At 43.4% G+C, this 12,055-nt stretch overlaps 1 protein-coding gene across 1 annotated transcript in view; it reads right to left on the bottom strand.

The window, feature by feature from the left end:
* KIF6 (kinesin family member 6) overlaps positions 1–11,801 on the bottom strand; it is a 274,702-nt gene extending 262,901 nt beyond the window's left edge. Inside the window, exon 1 of the mRNA XM_063441552.1 lies at positions 11,724–11,801. Within this exon, the coding sequence (XP_063297622.1) occupies positions 11,724–11,801 (78 nt within the window). The remainder of the gene's footprint in view (positions 1–11,723) is intronic.
* Positions 11,802–12,055: the final 254 nt, after the last annotated feature.

Raw genomic sequence — 12,055 nt, 5'->3', positions numbered from 1 at the left:
TGCCAAATTAGGGTTTGGGAAATATGGTTACCTGTTCTCGTAGTCTTAATGCATACCTCACAGCTAGGAGTGTCGGTACCTCTACCTTCCTGAATATAAAAACACATATAAATAAACACAATCAAAAGCACATCTTTCGCCGTCATCCTCAGTCTTCGTCCGTGCGATGGAACCTCAGCTTCCAGGATGTGAGGGCTGCAGGGAATGGAGTTCTGCTCATCTTCACAGGTGTCCCTTCGAGACTTTCCTGGCTTATACACTATGTGTTGGTAAGCGGACAGGCTTTATTATGGCCTTCTCACTCACACCTGTAACAATAAAATTTGTAATCCACAATAATTCCTCGTTACTCCGACTGAGTAGTGCGTTTCAACCGGATCTTGCAGGGATTCTCTGGATCTGCTGTAATTTGCCAAGAATCGACTGCTGCTGGTTTAACCCTGGAGTGATGTATCCACGGAGTCACTTCTGCTACTTTTATCGCTGTAGGGGTAGACAAAAGAACAACATAAGGACCTCTCCACTTGGGCCCTAACGGTACATTATTCCACTCTTTAATCCACACTTGGTCTCCTGGATGATAACTATGAACAGGGGGATAAATATTCACAGGTAATCTATCTTGTACCCATTTCTGTACCTCCTCCATAGTCTTACCCAACTCTACAACCTGCTGCCGGGTAATTCCTTCTCCCAACTGACTCAAGTCCCCCCTTAAGTTACCAAGTACGGGAGGTGGTCGCCCATACATGATTTCAAAAGGAGAGAGGCCCATCCTTCTGGTAGGGGTACTGCGGATTCGCAATAAAGCTATGGGTAAGAGAACGTTCCACTTAAGTTGGGTTTCCTGACACATTTTAGCCAACTGGTTCTTTATAGTTCTATTCATTCTCTCTACCTTACCAGAACTCTGGGGTCTATATGCAGTATGAAGCCTCCACTTTATACCAAGCATATGAGTCAGTTGTTGTAGGCACTGGTGAACAAAAGCTGGACCATTGTCCGATCCTATAGAACAGGGTAGTCCATATCGGGGTATTATTTCTCGTAGCAGGAATCTTACAACTTCTCCTGCTTTCTCTGTACGAGTAGGACATGCTTCTACCCAGCCTGAATAGGTGCACACAATTACCAACAGGTAACGATGTCCACCCGATTTAGGCATTACTGTAAAGTCTATTTGTAGATCGGACATGGGGAGTCCCCCCATAAACTGGACTCCTGGTGGCTTTACTGGTCCTTGTCTTGCATTATTCTTAGCACACGTTACACATCTGCGTACAATGGCCTGAGTCAAGTTGGACAATCTTGGTATGTAGAAATGTTTCCTGAGAGATTCTTCAGTACTGTCTCTCCCAGAATGTGTCCCGTTGTGATAATTTTGGACAATTTCTACCGCTAGTGATGCTGGTATGACTATTCTTCCATCTTCTAGCTGATACCACTTGTTCTCCAAATACTTTCCCGGTTCAGTCTTTAACCACTCCTCTTCTTGAGCTGTATAAACTGGAGTCCATTGGGACAGTGGAGTTGGTATAAGAGCAGCTATATGCCCCACATACTCCTGTCTTCCTGATTCAGCAGCACGCTTAGCTGCACTATCTGCCATCCGATTTCCCTTGGTTACATCACCATCTCCTCTCAGATGCGCTCGACAATGTATGATACCGACTTCTTTCGGCTCCCACACTGCTTCCAATAGTTGTAGGATTTCGGCTGCGTACTTGATTTCTTTGCCTTCTGAATTCAGTAGTCCTCTTTCTTTATACAAAGCTCCGTGGGCATGAGTGGTTAAAAACGCATACTTAGAGTCCGTATAGATATTTACTCTTAAACCTTCAGCCAATTGTAACGCTCGTGTTAGTGCTATTAATTCTGCCTTTTGTGCTGATGTTCCTTTCGCCAGTGGCCGAGCTTCTATCACCTTGTCTATTGTTGTCACTGCATATCCTGCATAGCGGATCCCTTCTTTCACATAACTACTGCCGTCGGTGTAATATTGAACATCGGGGTTCTGGATGGGAAAATCACGAAGATCTGGTCTACTTGAAAATACTTCATCCATTACTTCCAAACAATCATGTTGACTTTCAGTAGGTTGCGGCAAAAGGGTAGCTGGATTTAAGGTGTTTACAGTCTCTAAATGCACTCTTGGGTTTTCACACAACATTGCTTGATACTTGGTCATACGGCTGTTACTAAACCAATGATTTCCTTTGTAATCCAACAACGTCTGTACTGCATGTGGGACTCGTACATAAAGTTCTTGACCCAGAGTGAGTTTATCGGCTTCAGCTACTAGCAGGGCGGCTGCAGCTACTGCTCTTAGACAAGGTGGAAGTCCGCTGGCCACTGCATCCAGTTGCTTAGACATGTAGGCAACAGGTCTTTGCCATGATCCCAAGTACTGTGTCAATACTCCCACAGCCATTCTTCTTTGCTCATGTACGTATAAGTAGAATGGTCGTGTGTGATCAGGTAGACCTAATGCTGGGGCACTCATCAAAGCCTTCTTCACATCTTCAAATGCCGTTTGCTGTTCTTGGGTCCATAAGAAGGGGTCGTGCTCTGTACCTTTGATAGCTGCGTACAGAGGTTTTGCTAGTATCGCATAGCTGGGAATCCATATCCTACAGAAGCCTGCTGCCCCCAAGAATTCTCGCACTTGTCTTCTATTCTTGGGTATTGGTATTTGGCAGACAGCTTCTTTTCTCTCTGGCCCCATAATTCTTTGACCTTCAGAGATATGGAATCCTAGATACTTGACAGTTGGCAAACACAACTGAGCCTTCTTTCTAGACACCTTGTATCCTGCCTTCCAGAGAATGTGTAGTAGATCGTGCGTTGCTTGCTGACAGATTTCTTTTGTAACTGCTGCTATCAACAAGTCATCTACATATTGTAACAATACACATTCTCCTGGGATAGACTCGAAATCCAGTAGATCTTGACTTAGAGCTGAACCAAATAGGGTAGGTGAATTTTTAAACCCTTGGGGCAGTCTTGTCCAAGTCATTTGGCGTTTTGAGCCCGTTACAGCGTTCTCCCACTGGAAAGCGAAAATACATTGACTTTCTGCGGCAATTCGGAGGCAAAAGAAGGCATCTTTGAGATCTAAGACTGTGAAGTAAGTAGCCCCGCCCGGAATTAAAGCAAGCAGGTTATATGGATTGGGTACAACTGGATGTATGCTAACAACCGCATCATTGACTGCTCTTAAGTCCTGTACAGGTCGATACTCATCTGTACCGGGCTTTTGAACAGGCAGCAATGGGGTGTTCCAGGGGGAAGTACAGAATTTTAGGATACCATACCGTATGAACTTATCCAGATAGGATTGGATGTTCTTCTTAGCCTTCTGCGGAATGTGATATTGTCTTAGGCTCACTGGATAAACCCCATGTTTCAGTTCAATTTTTATTGGTGGAATATTGCGGGCCAGTCCTGGTGGGTTGTTCTCTGCCCAAACTCCTGGTATGTTAAACAATGTCTCATCACTCCTAGGGTTTTGGCTAGTCAACACTGTATAAAGTCGCCACTCTTCTTCCTTTGGTACGGATAAAGTCATAATACCTGAAGGTCCATTAAACTTTAAAGATGTTGTTCCATCTGGTAGGAACGTAATCTGCGCTTGTAATTTGGATAGCATATCACGTCCCAGCAATTGGACTGGACATTCAGGCATATAAAGGAATTGGTGTTTTACTACGTGGCCTCCCAATGTACAGAGTCGACTTTTAAGAACCGGTTTTTCAGCACTTCTTCCAGTTGCTCCTATCACAGTAATAGTCCTTCCAGATGGAGGAGCAACTAGATTAGTCACCACTGAATGTTCAGCACCAGTGTCGATCATGAACGCACTCCTTTTCCCCCCTATTGATACATCGACCATAGGCTCCGCTCGACCAAGGGGGATGGAGCCCGGTCGGTATCAATAGTCCTCCATGACAGTGTCAGCCAATCCTACAAAGTCCCTACCTTCTCTATCGCGGGACCTTTGCGCTGCTGGAATATACCTGTCTTCCCTAACACTTCCTCTGTTCCCATTACTCCCTCTATAACCATTACTCCCTCCGGGGCCTCCTCTACCTCTCGCTCTACCTCTAAAGTTTCCGTAGCCTGCCCTGGGTTGGTCTCTCTCGTACTGCTCTCTTTGCGGACATTCGTTCCTCCAATGCCCTTCTTCCTTGCAATACGCGCATTGATCCCTACTCAAAGGCTCCCTATTCCATCTACTATCGCCTCTATCTGGGCCCCGTTTATCTACGCCTGCGATTGCTACCGCTAGCATATCAGCCTTTTTACGCATCTTGCGCTCCTCCTCTTTCTTGCTTTCTGTTTCCCTATTCATATAGACCTTATTAGCTACCTCCATTAGTTGGGAGATTGACATACCTGCAAACCCTTCTAACTTTTGTAGCTTGCGCTTAATATCTCCGTAAGCTTGGCTGACAAAGGCGGAGTTAACCATTCGGGAATTGTCTGCGTCTTCCGGATTAAAGGGGGTGTACAAGCGGTACGCCTCCAATAATCGGTCATAAAAGACACTGGGCGCTTCATCGCTTTTCTGGATCACCTCAACTGTCTTCGACCTGTTAATGGCTTTCTTTCCTCCGGCTTTCATGCCAGCAATTATAGCGTCTCTATAGGCTCTGAGTTGAACCATATCAGCACCATTTACGTTCCAATCGGGATCAGTGTTGGGATAATGTGTTGCGGCCCATGCTGCTGGATTAGCTTGATTCAAAGCACGGGCTCTATCTTCTAATGCTTTAATGGCTGCTTGATTTATTCTTGTCCTTTCCTCATTGTTAAATAAAGTCATTAGTAACTGCTGGCAATCAGCCCATGTCGGATTATGCGTCTGTACTATTGAGGTGAACAGATCAGTCATGGCTTGTGGTTTCTCAGTATACGAGGAATTGTGGGTCTTCCAGTTTAAAAGATCGGTTGTAGTGAAGGGAACATATACGAAGACAGGGTCAGCTTGTGCCATTTGACCTGCGGCATTAATATAGGCTGACCCGGGATTCAGACGAAGAGGCATCTGATAGTGCTTTAATTGTTGGGCACCAGTCAACTGTCGGGTTTGGATGGGGCTACGTAGAGAGGCGTCAGTCATGGGTTCCGGTCGGGGAGAGATAGGGTATGGGGATGTGGGAGGTCGGTTTTGGGAAAAGGTCGTAAATAGAACACTTCGGGCCGAGCTAGATGAAGCTTGACCGGAAGTCTGAAGTGGCGCCAAATCAGGATATTCGTTTCTAATGGGGGTGGATTCTGGTTCCGGAAGGGGAGATTTAGTACGAGGGGGGGTGGATCCTGTACTGGAGGAGGAAGCGGAAGTGGATGAGGGTAATGAGGGGAGGGGTGCAGGACTTCCTGCGTTTGCGTCACTTCTTCTTAACGGAAAGTAAGGGGGCGGCAAAGGGATCTCGGACTCAGGGGGCGTGTCCAAAATGGGCCTAACACCAGTCCTAGTGGACGAGCAAGTCCTAGCTACCATGAGGCGACACTGCTCCTCGTGGCATGTCTGGAGCCATTTTGGCGAGTCATTTACGGCCTGTCTCCAACAGTCAATATAAGGAAACTGGCCGTAAAGTTCAGGCCTACCCGATACAGCCACGTGTAAGCGCTGTACCAGAGTTGGATCCAAACTGCCACGTGGCGGCCATGCCGCAACCAAAGTAGGCCACTCCCTAGTGCACAAAGTGACCAAACGTACAGGAGACATCTTTACCCCAAAATCACAAACTTTGAATCCCTTTTTAAAATTCTTAACCATACATCCTAAGGGATCCGGAATCGTTGACTGCGACGCACCCATATTTAACAGTGGAACGTCGTCGACAACGATTACTATACACGCGTACTATTCAACAGTCACACCCGTTTCCTCTGGCAACAGCACCACGTGGTACGGTTACCAAGTGAAACGTACACAATAACAATAAACACTCAGGGAATTCCCGTACACACACAGCTGTTACACCAGTCACTATATAATCAATATTATGCCCTTTGGCGTAACTATACAGTCACCCACGCTATAATTCTCTATATACGAATTACCCGTCTATAACACACCCCAGTAACATCGTCTTTTACAAATAGCGGTTACAGTACGGTTAGCATAGGTCAAAGCACAAGTTAAGGTCACAATACAATTATTAGTGGTTATGGTGTTAAACATGCAATGGACGACAATGATTAGTACTTATTATATAATGTCAGTAAATATACAGGGTTATGGTACCGTGCACTATAATACAGCAACACACTATTAACACTCTCGCTAGACGGCTGAGCTCGCGCTATCTAACAAGATATACACTTTACTAAAACAATCGTTAACACATTTACAATTCCCAACTAAACTATTGGCCAGTACCTTGAATGGACTACCTAAAACTATATACACCCGTTTTGGTTAGCCACACTGCCCAATCACCACATATATAGCGAGCTAGAGAACCGAATTTACACAGGCGCCTCTTAGTCGCACTATCAAAAGTCTAGTGGGTTCCAAATTTACACGCCTTCCCACTTAGCCCAGATAGGATGAGAACTAGCGAACCGAATTTACACAGGCGCCGCTTAGTCTCCCGGTCCCTCCGACCTAGCGAACGTAATATACACCCTAGAACGCTAGTCTAGACAAGACACCGGTGTCCGGCTAGGGCTATCTTACACCAGGACCCCGCCTGACTAACCAAATCAAACGGTCTGACTAAAGAGCGTTCGATCGAGCGGTGCGCCTTCGCTCCTTCCCTCCGACAGAGGGGGCAGATACAGATTCAAAAACCCCTTTGGGCCTACCGCACAATCGGTATACCCCTAGCGGGTCCTGCCGTCTAAAACAGCAGTTATCTTACCTCCTCGTTCCTGAACCTGAGTTCACACTCATCGACGGGGACACCCCAGCACTTCTCACGTAGAGGCCGATGATCTCCTGGACAACAGACCAGTGGCGCCGAGACGAAGGGAGGTCCACGCAGAAGTTCAGGGGTGCAGCCGTAGAGAACGTGGGCAAAGATAGACCGTCTCACGCCTCTGCCTCTCAGCTACCGTTGAACGATGAGCTTCCCGGCCAATGCACCAAATGATACCGGAGAAACTGACGGAAGCCAAGCACAGAGAGATGGACACAGGTTTCTTCAGGAAGGAAGAGATTCTTTATTGGATCACCGATCGGGACTCAGAGGGACTAGCGTCACCAAAATACAGCAAAGTCTGAGTACTGAATACATAGAGTACATTCCTTATATAGCACTGTAGCTCCTCCCACAATTAACTACACCCACACATACCCTTAACCTATTTAATGAATAGAGTCTAAACTCATCCATCCGGTCTAACCACGTGGCTCATCTGATACAAAGGAGAGGGACGCGTAATTCCAGTTCTTACATTCCTGCACCTGGTCAGTACAGTGATAACAGTATCTTAGCTACGTGTAATTAACTAACTGATACTACAAACACATATACATACATATGCCTTGTGGCAATCTTAGCCTGCTAAACTTGTATTTTACTGGAATTACATCACACATTGACTAGTGTACATTGTAAGTCACGATATACGGCAGTCAGTCACTGGGGGGAACACTATATACAGCTCCCCAACCATAGCAATAACAGTTTGTAAGAGCATCTGTATTAATGAGACAATATGTGTTCAGGATTTTAAGTAAGTGCTAAAGAGATCATATGTTGAAACAGAGGCGGAACTGATGCAGATAGGGCCGCAGTGCAAGAAATTATTCTGCCCCCAGCACCAACACATTCCGCAACGATATAAGCATGTTTATAAATGGAGTATGTGTGTGTGAAATGAAGGGGTCTATTTGTGTATAGTGTTGGCATTTGAATGCAGTTGTGTGTTAATATTTACTGTTGCTTCTTAAAAGCAGTGGTGTGATTGCATGTAGTGTTGGTGTTTGAATGCAGGACTGTGTTTGTATGTAGTGTTGGTATTTGATTACAGGGGTGTGTTTGTATGTAGTGTTGGTATTTGATTACAGGGGTGTGTTTGTATGTAGTGTTGGTATTTGATTACAGGGGTGTGTTTGCATGTAGTGTTGGCATTTGATAGTAGGACTGTGTTTGTATGTAGTGTTGGTATTTGATAACAGGGGTGTGTTTGTATGTGGTGTTGGTATTTGATTACAGGGGTGTGTTTCTATGTGGTGTTGGTATTTGATTACAGGGGTGTGTTTGCATGTAGTGTTGGCATTTGATAGTAGGAGTGTGTTGGTATTTGATTACAGGGGTGTGTTTGTATGTAGTGTTGGTATTTGATTACAGGGGTGTGTTTGCATGTAGTGTTGGTATTTGATTACAGGGGTGTGTTTGTATGTAGTGTTGGTATTTGATTACAGGGGTGTGTTTGTATGTAGTGTTGGTATTTGATTACAGGGGTGTGTTTGTATGTAGTGTTGGCATTTGATAGTAGGAGTGTGTTTGTATGTAGTGTTGGTATTTGATTACAGGGGTGTGTTTGCATGTAATGTTGGCATTTGATAGTAGGAGTGTGTTGGTATTTGATTACAGGGGTGTGTTTGTATGTAGTGTTGGTATTTGATTACAGAGGTGTGTTTGTATGTAGTGTTGGCATTTGATAGTAGGAGTGTGTTTGTATGTAGTGTTGGTATTTGATTACAGGAGTGTGTTTGCGTGTAGTGTTGGCATTTGATAGTAGGACTGTGTTTGTATGTAGTGTTGGTATTTGATTACACAGGTGTGTTTGTACAGTATGTAGTGTTGGCATTTGATAGTAGGACTGTGTTTTTTCTGTAGTTGTGACGGTACAATCCGTTACTCCGTCAAGTATTCCCTTCTTCCCATAAAAGAAAATCACCCAATATTCCACGAGTAGAAATATCCCTGGAATCGCCGAATAATCCACACATGAGCCAAAGCTTAATGCTGGAACAAGACTGATTTACTGGCACACAGAACTCACAATTTATGCAACATAAAACTCCTCATCTGGGCCAGGCTAGATAATTGAGTTTTAACAATACACACAGCTCAATTATCTGCTGGCCAGAACATTTACAGTTTTTAACAATTTCAGAAAAGTACTTTTTATACAACATACAAACATGTTTATACAACATCCCTGGGTAGCTGAGGATACTGGTGGTCATATATACAAATTTCACGAATTTCCGTTCGGTAGTTTCCGTGTCGCATCGTGTGGAAGTTTGACCGGCTTGCCATGTGGAGGTATCCGATCTAGAGTTCCATAGAATCAGTAGCAAGAGCCGGTCTCCGTTCGCATCTAACTACACGAAAACCACCGTTCGTATGGTGCAGCTGGTTACATGTGAATGTTCCCCTCATTCGGTAGATTCTATCTACCGAACGCCAGTTTGATTCGTGGAGGGGAACGTATTCATGCAGGACTTCCATGGGGACCGGGCGTTCGCATGGTTGCCGTGCCGAAATTAGTTCCAGGCAATCCCTGCATAAGTCCCGCTAACCGCGTTCGTGAGTTCTAAGATGGCCACCATCCTTTGTTCTCACCACGTGTTCGTATGTCGAATGGCGGCCACCTAGTAGAAGTTAAGTTGCGGTTTCTCTGTGTTCTAATGCTGATTGCTACCCAAGGTGTGTGGTCTCTGTTCGGTAAACGAATACATTTATTTTATACATATTGAACCGAACGGATACAGGCATTAAAACAGCAGGTAGAGGGTTTAACTGAGGGCCCACAGGCAAGTACATGGAAAATCCTTCACAGTAGTGTTGGTATTTGATTACAGGGATGAGTTTGCATGTAGTTTTGTCATTTGATAGTAGGAGTGTGTTTTTATGTAGTTTTGATGTTTGAATGCTGGGATATATGCATGTGACGGACCTCCTGGCACCCCAACCAGGTATCTCCGACAATCGCTGCTTCCTAGTACTTGCGAGGACAACAAGCACTGCACTGGAACACCATAACCACCGTAAACCCCACAAACTGCCGCAGCTTGGTTGGGGTCTCACTGTCCTCCACCCACCTTGGACCCAAGACCAGGATCCAGCTTCCAGTGGGTAGTCTACACACTGAAATGTTGTGATCCAAAGGAGTATAGTGATTATAGCAATCCCCAGAGTGTGAATATAGCTCTCCAATCCCCCAACCATGAGCCTAGACTTCATGAAGGGTAAAACAAATCTCAGTTTAATGGTAGCCACAACTGGCCTTTTATGACAGTCACCATGCAAGGGGCACTCCCGCCTGGACCAGAGAGTAAACCACAATATAAATAAAGCAATCACATTAGCTCTCAGGTCCAGGAAACTCCCATACAAAATAAGATAATCCCTCCTCTGTGCTGGGAGATAATTGTATCAGGAACTGTACTAATCTAATCTAATTATGTCCAAGCACAGAAAAAACATAATTTTTTTACAAACACCCCAAAAGTTTAAGGACCAAACTTCTGGAATAAAAGGGAAACATGACATGTCACACATGTCATGTGTCCTTAAGGGGTTAAAACACACATAATCCCCACAAAAGTTACATACCCTGATAGCCCTGATCTGGGTGACCAACTTATCCAAAAATCACCCATATCAGTTCAGGGGTTCAGGAATTCCCTGGAAGTCATTTATTTGACTGACTGCAGGCATGGTCCCATGCCTACAACAGTTCCAGAAAATCAGGGCTTGCGGTCGGTCAAGTTCGGTAGTTTGAAAACTAACAAACTACCGAACAGAGTCAATAGTCTTACCCTGGAGCTTGTTCCCCTCATCCAGACAAATGACCGAACAGTGCCCTTCTAAGTTGTATAGAACCAAACGCAGGCGTTGATAGAAGTCCAGCGGTGTTCGGGAGTTTCTGTGTCTGAAATTCATGCCCAAACATCGCTACATGCGTTCATGCGAACAAGATGGCCGCCACCTCGTGGTTGTCCATAGAAATTGTGGCCACCCAGGCGAACAATTAGAACAATGCGGTGAGAAACGTTACAAGTTGTTAATAGGTGTTAACAAGCTCCAGGGTGGTATCTGGTTCGTGCGGTTGTTCGGTAACCGAGCCATATATCTGTATATGAATTACCCCAGGCTGTTGTACATATAATATAATAATATATAATATTAATAATAATATAATATATGAATTACCCCAGGCTGTTGTACATATAATATAATAAAATAATAATAATAATAATATATAATTATAATAAGATATAATAATAATAATAATAATATAATAAGATATAATAATAATAATAATATAATATATGAATTACCCCAGGCTGGTGTACAAATAATATAATAATATATAATAATTTATAATAATAATAATAATAATAATAATAATATAATATATGAATTACCCTAGGCTGGTGTACATATAATATAATAATATATAATAATAGTAGTAATAATAATAATAATAATAATAATATAATAAGATATAATAATAATAATATAATATATGAATTACCCTAGGCTGGTGTACATATAATATAATAATATATAATAATATATAATAATAATAATAATAATAATATAATATATGAATTACCCCAGGCTGGTGTACATATAATATAATAATATATAATAATAATAATAATAATAATATAATATATGAATTACCCCAGGCTGGTGTACATATAATATAATATAATAATATATAATAATAAGATATAATAATAATAATAATAATAATAATAATAATATATAATAATAATATAGTAATAATAATAATATATGAATTACCCCAGGCTGCCTCTTGCTGGGTTTGATTCGGGAAAAGATCTGGATACTTTGTTTCACCATGTTTCTCACACTTGCCATTCTGCTTCCCTAGCAACCGTTACTACGGTATTCTTCCCAACGTGCACTGCGCGACGCTCAACCAGCAAACGGAAGAGGAGTAGACACATTTAGGGGCGGGGCCGGCGTGTGTTCTAGGGGGAGTGGGCGTATCCAGTAGGCGGGGCTTGTCCTCTTTATGGTTATATTACCAAGCAGTGACTGCTAGACTGTGTTATACAGAGAGAGACTGTGTGTTATACAGAGAGAGACTGTGTGTCATACAGAGAGAGACT

The sequence above is a fragment of the Pelobates fuscus genome, chromosome 2 (genome assembly GCF_036172605.1).
Source record: "Pelobates fuscus isolate aPelFus1 chromosome 2, aPelFus1.pri, whole genome shotgun sequence".
In the NCBI taxonomy this organism is placed as follows: Eukaryota; Metazoa; Chordata; class Amphibia; order Anura; family Pelobatidae; genus Pelobates; species Pelobates fuscus.
The sequence above is the reverse complement of the archived record's forward strand: the minus strand, read 5'-3'. Positions and strand labels throughout refer to the sequence as shown.